The 19,763-nt window shown below is 35.1% G+C and overlaps 1 protein-coding gene across 1 annotated transcript in view; it reads right to left on the reverse strand.

Annotated features, from left to right (window-relative positions):
- LOC763638 (metallophosphoesterase 1 homolog) overlaps nucleotides 1–19,022 on the reverse strand; it is a 31,075-nt gene extending 12,053 nt beyond the window's left edge. Inside the window, exons 1-4 of the mRNA XM_011678607.2 lie at nucleotides 18,876–19,022; nucleotides 16,771–17,346; nucleotides 8,645–8,782; nucleotides 4,278–4,439 (exon numbers count right to left, since the gene is read on the reverse strand). Coding sequence (XP_011676909.1) covers nucleotides 4,278–4,439; nucleotides 8,645–8,782; nucleotides 16,771–17,184 — 714 coding nt within the window. The 5' untranslated portion in view covers nucleotides 17,185–17,346; nucleotides 18,876–19,022. The remainder of the gene's footprint in view (nucleotides 1–4,277; nucleotides 4,440–8,644; nucleotides 8,783–16,770; nucleotides 17,347–18,875) is intronic.
- Between the last annotated feature and the right edge of the window lie 741 nt (nucleotides 19,023–19,763).

Raw genomic sequence — 19,763 nt, forward strand, 5'->3', positions numbered from 1 at the left:
AGATTTAACATTGTTAAACGACCCCTTTAAAGTACTGGTACTTGTACACGTACATGTACAAAGCTCATATTAATAAATAATCTGTTGCTAAAACAACTGAAAATTCCCTTGCAAGTCTCCAATGAGCTATGACTGATCCCTCTTGGGGTATTTTGTTTTTTCGTAAATATTTGATATGAGCCATTGGAGAAGTATTTTGAGGGGTCAATCATTAACATCTGCTTACTTACTTTATAATTAACATACACAAGGTTATGAAAACACCCACCATCCTGCTTTCGTATAAATATACCAAAATAGATATTTCAGACAGGAAAATAAACCATAGTTGCCCAATTTGCCAGGTAAATATAATTATTATCCAATCCTAGACCATTTTTAGGTACAAATATTTTGGCAAACTTGTGCTCATGCTGGTTTCATATTTTTAGCCCGTCGATTGAAATATGAAATAATGATGAGCTCTAAAAGATACATGTATCGCTTGCTTTAAGAATTTTACATAACCTTGTACAATTTCATGGTTTATTTCAATTTAAAAAAAACATTACTCTATGCAGTATCTTACAAGAGCCATCCACCCATCCCCTTTCATCTGTTGATTCCAATACAGACTCATTGTATTCTTATCCTCACTTGCTCATTTTCATAAATTATGTGTTATTGTCCTCAGATTCTGTATCTTACACAAATTCAATTCAATTAAATTCAATTCAAGGTTTATTAAAAAATGTGTTGCAGCCCAATGGCTGAATTGGTCATGTGTACAATTAAAAGACATTCAAGTATTGCATCTATAAAACATTTTCTAAAATCTATTGCATTTCATCCGTCATTCTGCCTTCTGACAGGGCATCTACATATCAAAACATTAAAGACCAAAATGAAATAATTCATACTTTAGACATTGACAAATGATCACTGGAGGGGACTATGAATACTGAATGCGATGCTACTGGGATAATGTGCATGACCTTTACAGATAGAATCCTGAGAAATAAAAATGTCCCATCTTCTAATAAAGCTAAGCTCATTCAAAAATTAGTTGCATTTACTTGTACACTGCAAACGAAATTCATCAATTTTTCTCACATGTTTCATCTGTAGTTATACATAGCAACTACTGGTAAACACAACAAATGATCAAAATAAAAAAATCCACCAGAAATGCCTTCTGAAATTTCACTGCTTTTGCAACTTGTAAATCGTAACTTCAGTACTATTCCGGATTTTTGTCCTCACGTGAGTCTCCTCGCTTCTGTGCGATCGCATGCAGAGTAGCAACAAGTCATGCATGCCTACTACTCACCAAAAAATCGGTAAGAGCAAACACTGATGTTGGGTTTTTCCAGTAAAATAAATGGCAGTCCAAAAAATTGATGATTTTACAAAATGGTGCTTGGGATGAGTAAATGGGCCTATTGTACGTAAGAAAGACAGTTAGACTGACATTTCAAACGTCTCTAAACTCATCTTAGACTGAGCTTCAACAGCATAGGGTTGTTTTCATAAGACTTATTGCAGACCTATGTCAAAGAATATATCAAAATCTTCTCATGATATAATTCCCCAAGTACCTCACTTTCTACTCTACTCCCTTTTGGTAAAGTGTACTGTATGCCTATCCATATTAATTCCTCTCTCTCTCTCTCTCTCTCTTTCTCTCTACCCTCTCTCTCTCTCTCTCTTTATCTTGGTATCAATTACCGATTACCCAGGCCTATCATGATAGAATACATTGATCCACAATGTGAACGATACAATGAAAAAGTGCCATTAAATGTGGTAATCACCATGGCATGCTTTCAGAGCCTCCCCATCAATCCTGGTCGTTGATTACATTTTCTGACTCCACTGAAAATCTAATTACACGCTCAACCGACAATGATGTAACAGCCCTTGTTTCCAAGAAGAGACTTGCATGATACGAATGCAAGAGTCACCAACATGTTGATCAATACTTAACCCATGCTACTAGAGCATTATTGTACATTTCATCAATTATGTGCATCCTATGTTGTCCTCCACTGACTATATACATGCAATGATGAATGTTCCAATTTTCTTGGAAACGCCCACCTCTCAAAAAATGAAATGGAAGCTCTTATTACCAATCATGTGAAAGAATATGTTTTGACTAATACGTGATCATACAAATTTGGCCAAGAAACAGGCCTACTATTTGGTACATTATTATATCTATTTGGACCTGATAGATATAACACACGTGTCGCGCCCGTGTCGCGTAGTCCCATATACATCTTTCTGTGTACAGTGCTTGTAACTTTACCAAGACTGGGCCAAATTTCTTATCATGTTGATGATTCCAGAACCTTGCAGTACACACCAATACTTATATGCTAGATGATTAACCTTTTCTGATCGATTGCACAACGTTTCTTTCACATGACCATAACTGGTCTTTATCTTTATCCTCCTAACACCTTTTCATTCATTCACCTTACTTTTGTGATTTTTTGCAAGACACTTTTGTCAGCCACAAAAGCATGAATTCATCACCAGCGGGTCAAAATTAAAGAATTTTCAAACAAAGAAAAAAAATGTCAATATTTCCTTTAATCTTTTTTTTAAAGATGCAGAAAACACAAAATGCACAAACATTGTACATAGGTGCCTGAATGGGAAATGGTAATTCATAAAGCTGTAAAAAAAAAAAAAGATAGTGAGATTCTAGTACAAAATTTGCAGTAACAGATAGTCCACCAACTTTTGCATCATGGACAAAACTGCTCAAAGATGTACTAGAGGTATTAACTTTTCAAATTTTGGCAACATTTCATCTTACTATTAAAATTTGAGAGCTTTCAAACAGTGGTTGTCTGGAGGTCATTGAGGGACTCCTGTAAAATCTTGTGAGGCAAACTCGCAATACTTGCAAAATCTATATTGTTATTAATACAGTCGTTTCCAAGTGAATTACGTTTTGAACGTGACACCTTGGGCAACCATCTAGGTTTCCCATCTAACTGGCAATAAATGATGTAAAGCTAATATTGAGTTCTAGTAGAACTCCAACTTAAACTTGTCCTGATTGTTCAAAACTGAAAAATAAGGATACAGTTACCCTACTTGCTCCATACAAACAAAATTGTCTTTGAGAGACAGAAGTGTTAAAGCCCAAGTCCACTCGAAAAATAACTTACTTTCAATAGAACCAGAAAAATCAGACAAACCAATCAAAAAAAGTTTGAGCTAAATCGGATAACTAATAAGAAAGTTATGAATTTTTAATGACATGAAAAACTTTGAAAATCACTACACAAATTGGCAACTCACTCATGAGTTTGTGACGTATGGTCCTCACTATCCACTTATTATTTTCTGTATATTGATAATATAAATTTTCTATTTTCACCCTAAGAATCTTATCTCTTCACACGAGCATCTAAGTTAGTTTGTTAGCAATATGTGTTCGTGTGGATGCACAATTAAAGAGTAATTTTTGTCCAATTAAATCATGAAAAAAATGAATTTTGATGAACTATTTATATAAAAATCAATAATTATGAAATACAATATTCAGAAAATAGTATCAATTCTCCTAAATTCATGAAAGTTTTTTGGAAATGTCATGCACGCAATATGGAACAAATCATTTAACCTTGGCAAAGGTATGGGGAAATCAAGTTTTGGGGGATAAAAAGGTAAATTAATGGGATTAAACTATGTAAAGCAATTGATAAGTTGTGAGGACATGACGTCCCAAACTGATAACCATCTTGGCAATTTTTGTTGTGATTCTCATTGTTCCATAGTTTTACATACTTTTTCAAAAATTCATAACTTTCTTATGATTTATCCGATTTTGCTCAAACTTTTTTTGATTGGTTTGTCTGATTTTTCTGCTTTTATTGAAAGTAAGTTATTTTTCGAGTGGACTTGTCCTTTAAAGAGTATCCCTCCTGGCTCCAAACAGAACAAAATGGTGATTTCATGAAAGGATGTCCTGTTGGTTCCTACTTACAAGTATTATGATCTCAAATTTTTGAACCATTTTGGATAAAATCATAACTTTCTTGAACTGATCATCCAATTTGACAGAAAAGAGAAATGAAAGAAAAAGAGGGAGGAGAGAACAAAAAGAGGGAGGAGAGAACGAAAAGAGAGAGAGGGGGGCGGGGCGGAGCGATTCATTCAAACTTCTTTAAAAGAGGAGAGAACGAAAAGGGAGAGGGGGGGCGGGGCGGAGCGGAGAGATTCATTCAAACTTCTTTAAAAGCTGACCTTTAACCTTTGTGTCATGTTTCACTACTTACTTGTATATGTCTATGCAGCATGGCTTCGGAGATACCGGTGTGCGAGAGGACGATGTGGATGCTGGCACTCTGGGTCTCCTTCCCCATCTCTTGAAGTTGGTTCCTGAAGGTCCTGTCTTCTCTCTCGTTAGGAGGACGGTGGATGTATGGTAGCACGTTGATCTGATCATGAAAGCACAATGGATGGATGCATGTCAGCAAATCTAGTATGATGGTATTTAATTATAAGACTACACAAACAGTCCTTTTCGGGACTACACACCCTCAAGAAAGATTACAGAGGGTCCTTACATGACTCCTCAATCCTCTCTCTCTCTCTCTCTCACACACATGGTGCACCCGCAAGCCTACTGTATGGTACACCTGTATTAATGATGTTTCATATTGCAATGACAGAAAACCAAGCTACAGGTACCAGTACAATGAATTGTTCTGAATCACAAATGATTGTTGCGATTTAAAATTAAGTTATATTTTCTGGAGCTGGTCATTCCACCACTTGAGCTGTGATTATTTATGGTTGTACAGCATATTCCCCTGCAATAATCTGTGTGTGGTAATTTGGTACTTTATAACTGAATTCCTAGAGTCAACCCTGGACTAAATAATGTGGTTATTATTATTATTATAAATATCATAATTATTACTATTACGATTATTATTATTATCATCATCATCATTATCATCACAACCATCACCATCACGATCCTCGTTGTCATCGTCATCGTCATCATCATCATCGTCATCATCATCGTCGTCGTCGTCGTCGTCGTCATCATCGTCATCATCATCATCATCATCCCCATCACCACCATCATCATTATTATAAATTGTATATCATATATCCAAAAGCCGATGGTATATAATTAAGAATATAAATGTGTAGCCATCAATATTTCAATGCTGTACATACAGATGAAATGCATGGAAAAGGAGTTTAATCAAAATGTAGAATAAATCCCATTTGTGTTTATATTGTCTGTATGAAAAAATATGGGAAATGTCAGTTGTCTGCAAAGCACTGAAAAATGTTTTTCTTCGAGTAGACACTATACAATGCAAACAAAGCATGGCATGAGGCAAACAAAATTGCTCAATGAAGTATGACACACACATCTAGAGCGGTAACCAGGGTGCCGCAAGACATCTCTAGGGGGGGGGGGGGATGCGAGAGAAATTTAGTTACATCAAAAATTTGTTTTGGAATAATGATGATTTCTTGAAACACCAAATATTATAAACTGCTACATGTATGTAATTTGATGAGGAAATAGCAATTTATAGATGACAAGTGTATTTCTTCCTAGCTCGCTTCGCTCGCTTGCATTATTTTCATAACAGGATGATTTCAGGCAACTAAGAGGTGCCTGAATATCATTCTATTTGTCAGCGAGGTGCCTGTATGTGTTACAAATATATAATCAAAATTAAATTTTTACCGCTTGTTTGCTTCAATCACTCACAACATATATATATAAACGGGTAAATTCTGGGCGTATCGATGCCCGCACGTCCTCATATTTATGCATATTTGGGGAGCCCGCATACATTATTTTATATCTTATCTAGTATGTTGATTACAACAAAAATTTGTAACATATCAAAGATAACATTTTGGGACTTGCTCAACAAGTTTCAGAGTGATTCACAAGAAATATTCTGTGATGAATTTGGGATCGGGGTGATGCAAAAGATTATATTTCTGAAAAGGGTGCTGTGACTGTAAAAAGGTTGAAAAACGCTGGCAGAGTAACAAATGATGAATACATACAGGTCTGAAAACAAAACTCTGACAAGAGTCATGGTGGGAAGTATAATTTTTGTATTACTTTATTTAATGATCATCGTCAGAAACTGCCATGACTCTCATTGGAGTTTTCTTTTTACTTAGTCCCGTATTTATTTTGCAATATAACAACACTTTTCTGTTTGATGTTTGTTGGCATAACATGTGGTAATTCCAGATCCATAAAAATCTCCAGAAACTATGAACAAACAAGATTGTACATGTACCGGTAGTCAAATTGAGACTGTTGAGCATGTTTTGAATGCGTGTGCTGAAGCAGGACCCACACGTCCCCGATGGAACTGATACTGACCGCCAATAGCTGGTGTCATATTTAAACAATTGAAATTAAATAAATTAAATGGTTATGGTTGATATACTATTGCTGAAATTTCACTGGAATACATGTACAGAAATGTATGGAATCAGTTCATATAATTTAAATACATGTATACACAGCAAATGTCATGAGGCAATGTTTTGCCCAAGGACAAAATGAATTATGAATGACGCAATTTTTCCGTAAAGATACCCCTTGTGTCCACGAAGAACTATATTAAGCATGTGAGAGTAAAAATGTTGATGTTTCCTTACCTCAAAGCTGAAAAGACATTGAAATCAAATTCAAATCAATGGAAAACAAATCACTTTAATATCTAAACAAAATATTGAATGAACATTACTAAATCTACGTTTTTTTTGTACAGTGTATGAACTAGCAAATACTTGAAGCAACAAAGCAAAATTTTGGTGAGGATCATGTAATTTTATACATGTAAATCACATTTTGACATGAAGTTATTATTTTATATGTGTATTATACCATAAGTTTTACATATTCTTTGTTATTTAGTTATTATATTTGGAAGAATGAAAAATCAAATCAAATCACATCAAACAACAAGGGAAACGCTCTCGGCGGTTTCGCCTGCATAACGCAATTCAATATGATAAACCGGAACTTCAATGACGTAGCGCTCATCCGCAACATCGCAACATCGCAACAAAATATCGTAAATTTAATGTGGTACACTTTTGAACTGGTCAAAAAATAAAAATTTGATGCCCTGGAAGGACATCATTTCATTTCATCTGCATAAAGTATCATAAATAATCAATGGAGCAAAATCTCACAATTCTGTGTAGAAGTTTAGTGTTCCAAATTTAGCTCTACCAGATCAGGCAAACCAAATCAAAATCGGTAAAGAAATGAGTGAGAAGAAGCAATTTTTTTTTATTTTTGGAATAAATTTGCATAAAATACCATAATTAATGGAGAACAATTTCAAAATTCTGTGTAGATGTTAAGTGTACTAAAATTGGCTCTACCAGATAAAGTGAACCAAATCAAAATCGGTCGAAATATGAAGGAGAAGAAGCATTTTTTGTGATTTTTTAATTATTTTTGGAATAAATTTGCATAAATTACCATAATTAATCAATGGAGTAAAATTTCAAAATTCTGTGTAGAAGTAATGAGTGTTCCAAATTTAGCTCTACCAGATAAGGCAAATCAAATCAAAATTGGTCAAGAAATGAGGGAGAAGAAGCAATTTTGTTATTTTTGGAATAAATTTGCAATAAATTACCATAATTAATTAATGGAGAACAATTTCAAAATTCTGTGTAGATTTTTAGTGTACCAAAGTTAGCTCTACCAGATAAAGTGAACCAAATCAAAATCGGTCGAGAAATGAAGGAGAAGAAGCATTTTTTGTGATTTCGAATAAATTTGCATAAATTAGCATAGACAATGAATTTCACGATTCTGTGTAGAAGTTTTAAATCCCCCTCCTAGCCCTATCATATGAAACAATCAGAATCAAAATTGGTTGAAAAATAACGAAGAAGAAGCATTTTGAAAATCCGCCGTCACCGGAAAAAGCGGCGCCTATGTCTCGCTTTTTGCTACGCAGGCGAGACAAAAACCTGTTAGTTATGAGAAGGGTTAGATAAACAGTGTGCAAATTAACGAGACAATGGAACATGTTAAGAGTGATTACTTATTTTTTTAAATAATTAAAAACCATGTAAGTCACGTTAAGTAAATATAAAAAAAAGACAAATAGCTTATTATAATACTTGTAGTCACTACACTGTTTGTTATTTTGCAATATTCATGAAACGAGGTTGAAATAATCAGAGAACATGGGGGAATAGAGGATAAGTTTTAATTCAAAGAAATAGGAAATAATTAAATTTCAAGACAAAACACAAGGACAAATATATTTAAAAAAAGAAAAAGAACATAATTACAATAAAGGAATAGATGCCAGGGAAAGAGATATGTAGAAAGGGTTACATGACTGTATACATTTCAGAAAGGATGCATTTAACAGCCTGTTTTTAAAACAAAAGTATATCCATTCCCTTTTTCTCCAAATAAATAGAAGCAAGCAAACAATCTGGCTGTTTTGCTAGATGCATCCAAGAACTACTGGTAATGCAATTTTATTAGGGAACCTAATCTCTTTGTGGCACAACCCATTTCAATGTTGCATTTCTTTCATTTGAGCATCGCTTTTAGCATCCATCGACTGGCGCCTAAATTAAAGTCTGCCCCGTTTGTTTGTGGACTTACCTTGTGGAAAGCTACGTGTTTATATTGCACTGCCTCGGTGACGGAGGAGAAATGCTTCTCGAATCTGGCGATCTTCTGCGGGGTGATGGGATCATTGCCTTCTCCTCCTATATCGTTGTCCCCCGCTAGGTAGATTATCTGGGGGATAAGCGAAAGATGATTGACATTGTGCATGTAATTAATCTGGCTCAGATTAAGTAGCAAGATACATGCAATCAAATTACACCTCACCAATAGGAATTGGCTCCCTGATAATGTATTAAGGCTTCAAAGAAACATAATACTATGTCAGAATTATCTTTATTTAGACTTCAAAGAAATAATACTTTGTCAGAATTATCTGTATCCGTACCCTAATGGGGGTATATCATATTCACATTTAAAGGGCAATTCACCTTTGTAAGGAGTTCATTTGCATGAAAGCAGAAACAAGAGAAACAGAATGGCAAAAGTTTGAAATAAACTGGACCAATGATAAGACAGTTATCAGTGGTTGAAATATTAAATCACTATAAAAATTTGTGCGAGATTTTCTAGCAAATATATCACAGTGACAGTGACCAAGGGGCCCAATTTGAAATTCTCTGATGTATATTTATTTATTCATTTATTTGTTTATATATTTATTTATTTATTGTGTTTTTAAAAAAGAGGAGGGTAGTCCCATTCAGTGCCACAGAGGCATGCTTCACAAAACTATTATGAAAAAAATAATAAATCATAAAATATTAAACATAAATATACATGTGCATGGCAAATCTAATAACAACTTTTAAATGAAAATAAAAACAAAAACATTTTTAAAAAAGATACCGGTATGTGATGTATACTGTACATGTATACAAAACAAAATAACTTCAAACTTTCGCCAATCTGTTTTTTTTAATTGTTTCGTTGTTTAATTCCTCCAAAGCAATTTGCTATTGAGGTTGAATTTCCTTTAAATGTACCATATCAAATCCTGATATCACTGTGAGAAAAAAACAAACTTATACTGCACATCATTTTAAAAGAGCTCCTGAATGAACCGAAAACAGAAAAGTGTTCTTTACACAAATTGCCATATGAGGCATGGCCCAATCTATCCAGGGCGCAAAGGACTCGTATATAAAGCAGGTATTGCAAGCTGGAAAAAGAGATCATGCATGCATTTTAACATCAATGCAGGTATACCTTGTAAACCCGACACTTTTCAGACAGCGTGAAAGTGGCACCTGCACAAATTGGATTTAGCATTTTACATGTATGTGAGCAGTTCGAGTGAAGCACCATCGATCGATCTTGATAGACAGTAAGTATGGGCGTGTACCTCTTAAAGGTAATACATTACAAAGTTTGGTATGGGGTCATGAATTTTGTTCAAATGAACATATTGGAAGGAAATGCGATCCTACAATATTAAATGATCGTTGTCGCGGTTGAAAACGAGTCTAAAGTTATGAAATTGTAAATAATAAACTCTTTATGTTGTATAGCTCCCTCTCAAGGTCAAGATATTAATTAAGCTATAAAACAATGTTTCAAAACTAAAATCGACCAATTAGCTATTCCCGTTTGGAAATTATATATCACAACTCCATATTCTGAGATTTTCATGATCGCAGCTAACATTGTACGGCCGTAGGCGCTATTTGAAATTTATCAAAATTTACCGGGAACACCGGTAAATTTTTATATTCAATTTTTCCCAAAAGCAGAAGTGTTTTAGGGGCTAGTTTTTCTAGTGCTTCTAATACATCCACAGGGGCATCCAAATATATCAAAATAGTAAAGAATCATTATCCACCCATTTTTCAAAACTTTGTATTACCTTTAATAGGCTAGTATCTCTTAGGCTTGAATCTCTATACCCCCCTCCCCTAAAAAAAAAAGTTCTCACAATATCAAGAAATCTCTGAAATTATTCAAAGTTTTAGTTTTTCTTATTGTGAGAATGTTGTTTGCTACTTTAGATGTTAACCTGCTTTAGTGACCACCTGTTTATAAAGACCACATTTTTTTGTTTCCCTCGAGCGGTCTTTATACATGTATACAGGTTTCATTGTACGTGTATATTGATTGATTAATTCAGATAAATGCTTGAACATAATTTATTAATATCGGCAATACATCACTTTTCAAACCTCATGCACCATGTATCATTCTTTACAACTCTATGCTACACACACATTAGATTGCACATATACACTTTGATGTGCATTCCATATGTATTGTAATTTGTATGTCTATTTGCATTTTTAGTTTTGTATAAGATGTAATTGTATATCATTCTATTTTGTTTGTTATAGCGCTTAGAGACTTCGGTGGTAAGCGCTTTATAAGTAACGTTTTTATTATTATTATTATTATACATGTACAGTAGATGCAAGAATCCTTGTCATATTTTGCATACTTCACTGTCATGTTGCTTGAGACATGTTATTCCTCCCATGAGAATCAATCGCAAACGTTCAACACAAAATAAAGTTATCCTGAAGAAGAAAATACATTACGTCATGAATGTAGGCTATTTGAGTAACTCTGGGGGAAATTGAAACAAGCCCCAAGAATTCCCAGTACTCAGTACTGATCACAATTTATTAACAGGAAGCTAAACATTTTGATTGATGAGAAGAGCTTCTGGATATGAAGCAATGGCACCAAAGCACACTTTACATCTAGTAACAGCCTTCTGATTGATTAGGTAATTTGTTTCCCTTGAGTGGTCTTATAGTACACCTGCACATGGGCAGGCAACTACATATGTGTAATAGAATGATACACATTGTTTAACAATAAAAAGAACATTCCTGCATGCATTCCTACACAATTATCCTCATGTATTTACAAGAAAAGAAACCAGTCAAGTCACGTTCATGTACAGTACTCTCAACATAACATTTTTTAAATTGACATGTATAAATAATGCTCATTTTCCCACTTTGTTTTATACAACAAGTTTACATTCCTCGCTTAAACCTGTGTTTTTTCTGAGATAATTTGACTATAATTTTAAGATATTACTAAAACTTAAACTGGGAACATCAACATGAACATACACACCATGAACATGTTTTCTGTTTGAAGCCAGAAAGGCAATAGCTAGACTTTAACAGTTAAAGTCTAGCTATTGCCTTTAAAGATAAACTTGAGTTCTGGTAAAAAAAGAAAATGAATTCTCACAGAATCTATTACACTGAATGTTCAAGATTACAAATAAATGTCATGTGCCAAACAATTTTGGAAGAAAATGTGTACTGGCTGAGTAATGAGCATAGAAAGATAAGGAAATCAGGGTAGTACTAGCCCCGACACCATGTGTGTTGTCCCATATACATCTTTCTGTGTAAGTGATTGTTACTTTACCAAGACTCTGCCAAATTTATGATGATTTTGATGACTCCAGAACCTTGCATTACACACCATTACTTACATGTACATGCTACATGATCAACTTTTCTGATCCATTCCACACCTTTTCTTTCACAATGCAATCGCATTACCAGAACTCAAGTTTATCTTTAACTTAAGAGTTTTACATGTACCTCTTTCTAGCTCCGAACAGATGATGTAATACTGCATGTCCTTTGATCAAATATTTCTGGACAGTCAAAAGGTACCGGTATTGGGTATACATTATTTATACCTTTTTCAGACCCATGTTCCTTTTTGCTGGATGCAGACTATTTAAGATGACGAAAATCAGTTTTACCCTGCCAAAGCATGCAATTGCAGTTTCAATCTGACTGGAGATGAATTGATTTCAGAATATTCACTCACATCACAACGAGACCCACCGTGTGCCGGCTTAGTTGTTTTTCGTCCCACAGCCGACAATTTTCTTAGGAGAGACACTAAGCTCAGCCGACCTAGAAATTTCACTTTGATGCCTCTAATGCTATTGTGTGTCACATCCCCCTGTGCAGGGAACATGCACTTTACCGAGTACCCAATACATCATTGTGAACTAAAAATTCACGAGACTCTCTAGTCTCTATGGGACTTTTCTACTTTAGGTTGAATTGAAATTTTCCTTGAGGGCAGAATTTATGAGGATTATTTTGCAGAGCTCTTAACAGAGCTTTCCAACACTTAATCCTTCTCAGGTTTTATTCTCCTGGCTAATTCTTTTTTGCTTTCACCCTGTGGAATATAAAAACTTATGCATTTAGATTTATTGTACTTGGGAGTGAGTGAGCGGAACAAATATTTAAAAATGAGTCCACATCTCTGATTCTCTGTAATACATTAATGCATGGAACTAAAGCTTCTTCTTCTTCTTCTTCTTCTTCTTCTTTCTTCTTTATTCCTTCTCTTTTCTTGTTTTTTTTTTCTTTTCCTGCTTCTTCTGCTTCTTCTTCTTATTTTTCTTCCTTCTGTATTCATCATTCTCTTTCATTTCTTCTTCTTCTTTCTCCTTTTTGTTCTTTTTCTTCCTTCTTTCTCATTTCTCCTCCTTCTTTTCCTTCCTCCTTTCTTGTTTATCCTTTCTTCTTATTTTCCTTTTTCTTCACCATAAATTGTCCCTCTTCAAAGAGGCTTCATCAAAAAATCAAAATGTATTCAACTGAACCTTCATTTCCCACATACAGTGTACATGTACATGTACATGTAGATCTGTCATTCCTGTATTCCTTTTAGACTGTAAATTTTAAATCCAACACACTTTGATCATCAGTAGATGTGAACTCATTGAAAGTACATTTCAATACATTCAACATTACTAACGGCAGGTTGATTGTTGAATCTGTGGTTCAGGCCCTTAGGTCAGGGTAATAGAATACCAAGCAAGCCAGCAAGTCAACTGTCGAGGGCCTGATAAATGTAGTACAGTATTATTGAACTCTTTAATAGCCCTTTTAAAAATCAAGCACAGAAACGAAAGGGAGAAGTAGGCTTTTGGGCTATGTCCAAGACGATAGACAATATGGCCTTCCCTCTTTCCTCATAGCCCTACCAATAGACCATTATGTTTGCTAAGCCATGAGCTATCATATTCATCTAGGCAGCATTTAATGATACTGTCATAAAAGTACAAGTTTGCCAAACAACCCTTTGAAACTGTGTGTTATTTAATACACATGTTTCAATGGGGTGTCGGTGCACTTGACCTTTTGTAAAATGATTCCCTCCTATAATATATATCATTGTATCCCGATAGTCAGAATACAGATTGCATTAATTATTTGTTGCTACTTGCTAGGTCGGACAAACCGAATAGCTTGTCATGTTGAACGATACACAATATGCAGTTTGCATTATTGCAAGTGAACACTAAATCAATTTTAACAGGTGAATTAAATAATTTGTAACAGGACACTTTTTATAGTCTTATAGACATACATGTATCTACATGTATAAATCACATTTGCATATTAACTTGTCTTCTTAGAGTACAGGTCTATCATAATTCTTATACAGTGGAATAAAGCTGAAAGTGTACCAATCACCAACAAATGGTTTACTCTGTATGTTACACGTTCTATGGTTCTATTATGTTAATAATATTTTATTTTCTTGGTAATTTATTAATATTGATTCCATTAGTAATATTGATTTTTCTTGAAGTAATCTTGATTTGTGTACAGCGCTTTGAAACTTTTATGTCACAAGCGCTATACACAATTTGTGTATAATTATTATATTATATTAAAGATATAAGCTCCAAATATCACTTATTCAAACAGACGTTGAAAGTTTAATTACACTATCAAATAACACAAAGCGGATGTACATGTAGGAGTAGACTAGTCATCTAGTAGTCGATGCACTCATACCTGTACATGTTACGCTTGCATAGAAAAGGGCCTAGACGGAACCAAAATCTGACTTGGGTTCCATGCACAGGCCTTTATGTTTATCTTTATTTTCACCATACTTCTTCATCCATAACGCACTGCTGGATAAAGTTTTGGAGGTTGATTTTTAAAACATTCTCGCTATACTATACACAAGTTATTGTTTTAGGTGACTGGTACACACTTTAATGTCACACCAGTATTTTTTTTCTGTGAGGGGAATGACCCTGACTCTCTGTGCATACTTGTGACTTGTATGCACAGTAATGCAATACACCCAAGTGCAGATTATATTTGATCCGACAGATGAAAGTGATATTGTCTGTTTGGAGCAAGAAGGGCACCAACTCTATGTAAAACTTTATGAGTAAACGCCCTTCTGGCTCCAAACAAATGATATTATGTACACCGCAGAGATGTTTCACATATCACTTCTTTTTCTGCCAAATCACTTCAGCAGAAATGAAGCTTGTCATGGTATCAACTGCTGAGAGCTACATGTAGGAACTTTACATCTACATGTAAAAAGTTAATGAGTTTTGCTGTCTCTCACCTCAGCAATACTAAATGCCCTGAGACTATACTTTACTTTACTTGTTAGGCCAAATACTTCTGATTATAGACCAGTTCCTGGTTAGCACATGTCCCAAATGACCCTGAATATCCACAGATCTCCAAAACATGAAGAGGTCCCACTTTGTACATTTTGAAATGATCACTCCTACAGCGATGGAGGTGCTACATAAATATTAGCCTTTGTTTCCCTTTTTCAAAGAATTTACTTCCACCTGTGTATCATGGAGTGCAATGCTTGTGCATGAATGAAAAATGATAACTTAACTTTCATGCTCTACAGCTCTAGCAAGTATCCAGTATTTTTTTCTCTGTGTATTTCACAATTAATAGTCTGCAGTGACCTTTATCTACTCATGCTCAGACTGCAACTATGAACTGGCCTTTTTGTAGAAATAACAAAACAAAGACCAAACTTCCATACACTATAGATGATCCCAATCACTCACTATCCAGAGTTTCTACTTGTATTTTAAGGTAAAACATTACGACTTGAATGGTTTATTACATTCAAATGTCAAGGTTTACCCTGAACTGATAATAGAAAATTCACAGGAACAACCTTGACAAACAATATCTTCTCACTTAGTTTCATTTCATCAAAGAAAACAGCAGAGTAGTTTGATGATATCATGTCTACATTTTGTGAGAATTTTGAGTAAGTTACAATCAGTTTGAATCTGATGATCCCCGATAACCCTGACCCAAACAAATGCTATCGTACTTTGAACCCCCGCAATTACATTAATCATTATTTTAATCCTGTCAGATAAAGAACAGAAAACAGAACTCTACATACTTGTCTTGAATGATAAGCCTACATACTGTGCTCTCTTACTCTTGGAGGAGTTCAATACTTGTAAACAGTGTCACATTACCTACAAAATATGGAATCGGTTATGGATGTACATGTACACTGTACCTCAAAATCCAGATTCATGTTGGTTTCCATTACAAAAGAACAGAAACTTCCAACAGCTCTATCAAGTTTATCAATGAGGGAAAAAATAAAAACCATTTTGCAATTATTTGGACTATTGCATTTTAGAGGCATCAGGGATGACCCCTCCCCTGTGAAATGTACATGCAGAAATGAAATCCTCTTGATTACTATTAAAGTAATTTTACACATGGTTAGGATCAAGAACTTCATGTACCAAGTATTCTAAACAGTTGTTTCACTACCCATTTGACTGACTGTAAACATTAGAAGTACAAGTATGTTATTAAAAAAATGCTAAGCCTCCTGTGTGCAAAGCAGTGCTGCAACACTACTACCACTTATATACTTTTTCTTTCTTGTTTGTTTGCTTGTTTGGTTGGTGGGTTTTTTTAATAGCAGAAAATTTAATAGCAGAAAACAATCACTCCGGTGAGCAAATTAGCTATAGGCTTTGTCTCACAAGCGATACTTCCGGGTTTGCACCTACTTCACCCCATGACGTCATCAAATTGGGCCTCAATATTCTCTCGAAATTTGCAATTAAACATGGTTTAGAATACAATTTTTCAAAGTAGCTCTTCTCCTAAACGCGACCTTCTAAAGTGATAAACTAAACGCTGTTGTTTTACATGCACTAAGCTTGAAAAGGGTGTATATTTATTTTTGTTCGGTATTCCTCTTTAACAAAATAGCTTCAGATTAACCACAAAACTCTTTAGTTTTAGTTTACAGGGCAATAAAACTTGCTTTTCATGTCTAATCAATATCGATTAAAAACTTTTTTGGGGGGTATGGAAATGAATACGAAAATAGATTCAAAGATATTTTTTTACCTGTACTCCTTCAGGGACCTCATAGATATTCTTTAGCCTTGTTGCATATCTTTCAAACTCCCAATCTTCGGATATACTGCCTTCATCCAATAGATCCCCCATTATAATCACTATGTCAGGATTAACAAAGTTGAGTGCATGATGGTAGTAAGTCTTCAAATAGCGATCTGCGTCCCATCGGGTCAGATACCCCAGTAGGGCCGGCTCGTCCTGATATCCTTGTATCTGAGGGTCGCCGACGAACAGGATTCGCACCGTGTCACGTCCATCTGATTTGGTCAATGGAGGAAGGGTTGCCTCCGATGCTGTCCATTGGTTGTGCTTGACCGTTAAGAATTCATAGTACTCATTGTAAATGACAAGGAAGAGGCCAGACACAACTAGGATGGTATTGAATGGGGACGTGAAGACCATGATCACTTGTGTCCTTCTTTAAAGATACATGTAGTTTACAAGATTACTTGCAAGTTTGTACTGCTTGGAATATTTCAAGATTGATGCATGGTTTTTATTACACCATTACACACATGTAGAGCTCTTGTGTATCCTGTCAAAATGTTTAATAAGATCGGCCATCTGCAGAAGGAAGAAAATAAAATGAGAGAAATACAAGAGTCTGTATTACTTGGGCAGTTCGGCACAATTGTAAAAGCACTTTAGCTGTGCTGTAGTGTGAGTGGACCAAGAAAAGGAGAAATATATAATAGAATATTTGTAAAGCGCTTAGAGACATTTGTATTAAGCGCTATATAAAAATTAAATATTATTATTATTATTATTAAATATGAAAGTTTTTTGCTGTAAATATTAATATCACAAGCGATTTGAGCATGTTTGATATCAACAGGAACTTTTAAAATGTAATGTCCTTCAAAAGTGACATTAAATCATAATTTCCTCCTTCTTTTTTTCTAAGTCTTTCCCTCAGGACTACAACCTACTGTACTGTACATGTACTTCTCCAACATGTAATGTTTCTATTCTCCCCCTTCTTTTCTTCTACCTTTCCATTTACTTCTTTTTCTGGTATCTCTCTTCAACTTGGGTCATTCTCCAACATTTTTCACATTCTGATAATTATCTTATTATTATTTTCATGATTCTAGCTCAGTTTTTTTTTCTCTGTCATCACAAAAAAGGATAAGTTAAAATCATGTTTTCATCAAAAATGCACCAGACACTCTTTATTCAAATGTTTTTGAAACGGTCTTCACACAAACATTAAAAAACTTTATAAATATGTTGAGTAATTTACAAACTCGCAAAAATGTTGAAATAACCCGGCTTGAGGCTAGACCTAAACACTATTAGAGAACAAAGATTCAAGAATGGATCTATCTACCATTAACCAATAATTAGGAAGACTTCCTTTTGTGACAGCCACCCAAATTTTAAAAAAATATGGGTACAGCTTAGAATAATATAGGCCCTATATAATAATATGATATATAAAACATGATAAAATAGGGTAAGGGTTAGTGTTAGGGAGCTGAGGTCTGTACAGCTTATATCGCCGCTGAAGGGTACTATGACAGTATGAGTATGAATAGATTGAACGAGGAATGGAAGGAGAGAAGAGAGAATGCATGTACTAGTAGTAGTACTTAGGTGGCTGTCGCAAAAGGAAATCTTTCCCAAAAATTTGCTTCACAACTTTTCTGTTTATTTTAAACAGGCACATCTTACAAAATAATTGGGAAAAAAGTTAATATTGAAATGAATTAATTAATAAAACAATAGTCAAATAGACAAAGAATTTTAAGAAGGCAAGATTAATTGTCAGTTTTATTACAGTTTTTACACAATCAATTCATCAGCAGCAGCAGTAACGTAGCATTATAATCATCATTACCATTCGCTGACACTGTTTACTTTTGAAATATCAAAATCGACTATTTGGATTAACAATTTTGCCGGCGATGCCCAAGAAGCCCTGTCGCCAATTCATGGAATCGTTTCATTCTGCCCAAAAATTACAGGCAGTCATATACCTACACATAAAACAACGCACGGGACTGACCTTAACAACTCTTAGTCTTATTTTACTGGAAATATAAAGTGAATAAATAGAGGCAAAATATATAATTTGAAAGGACTCTACTCACCTTTAACTTTCATGCTTATAACTGCTAGGTATGTTAAGAGTAAATGACCCCTGTGAGGTTGCAGTAGATCTGCGGTGAAAGCCGAAATAAAATGATAATAGGACGAGTTTCAGTGTTATTTACTTGAAGTTCACGACGATAAATTAGATGTCGAGAGATGGCGCTACAAATGAACTTTAACTGCGTTCATCAAATTAACCACACACAAGTTCCACGTAGTACGGTGTCAGTAGGATCTTTTTTAATCGTGATCCCACAACTAATTCTTTTGAAATGGGTGAATATCAAATCCTACTGAGATTAATAAAAAAGAAAACTTCAAGCCCATGATTTTTTTTATTAATAAAGGTTCAACTATAGATGGTGACGATATTAAGGGGTCTATGCAAACCAGGCGCGGATCCAGGGGGGAGGGGGCAGCGGACCTTGCCCCCCCCCCCCCCCTGCAAAAAAAGAGAGAGAGAGACAGAGAGAGAGAGACAGAGAGACAGAGAGAGAGAGAGAGAGAAGGAAAAGAAGGGAAAGATGAGAGAAGGGGAAAGGACGAAGAGGAAGAAGAAAAGAAAAGGGGGAAAAGAAGGAGATCGTGGGGGCCGAAAGGTCCAGCTGTTATCTCCCCCCCCCCCCCCTCCCCCATCAAAAATAAGACAGAAGGAGATAAAGGAAAGGAAAAAAGAGGAAGAAGAAAAGAAAAGAAGGGGGATATCAGTTGCTATTTCCCCCCTAACAAGTTGTAGATCGGAGGGGGGCAGAAGCCCTTAATTTGCGGTGGCTCTGCCCCTGGACCCCACCTAGGGCCCTAAGGCGGACCCCTGGATGCTAATCTGATAGTAATTTAATGCCTAAAACCCCTAGGCTTCCGGGGTTCCGCCCCCTCGACCCAACCAG

Source organism: Strongylocentrotus purpuratus, unplaced genomic scaffold, assembly GCF_000002235.5.
Source record: "Strongylocentrotus purpuratus isolate Spur 01 unplaced genomic scaffold, Spur_5.0 spur5_scaffold_14, whole genome shotgun sequence".
In the NCBI taxonomy this organism is placed as follows: Eukaryota; Metazoa; Echinodermata; class Echinoidea; order Camarodonta; family Strongylocentrotidae; genus Strongylocentrotus; species Strongylocentrotus purpuratus.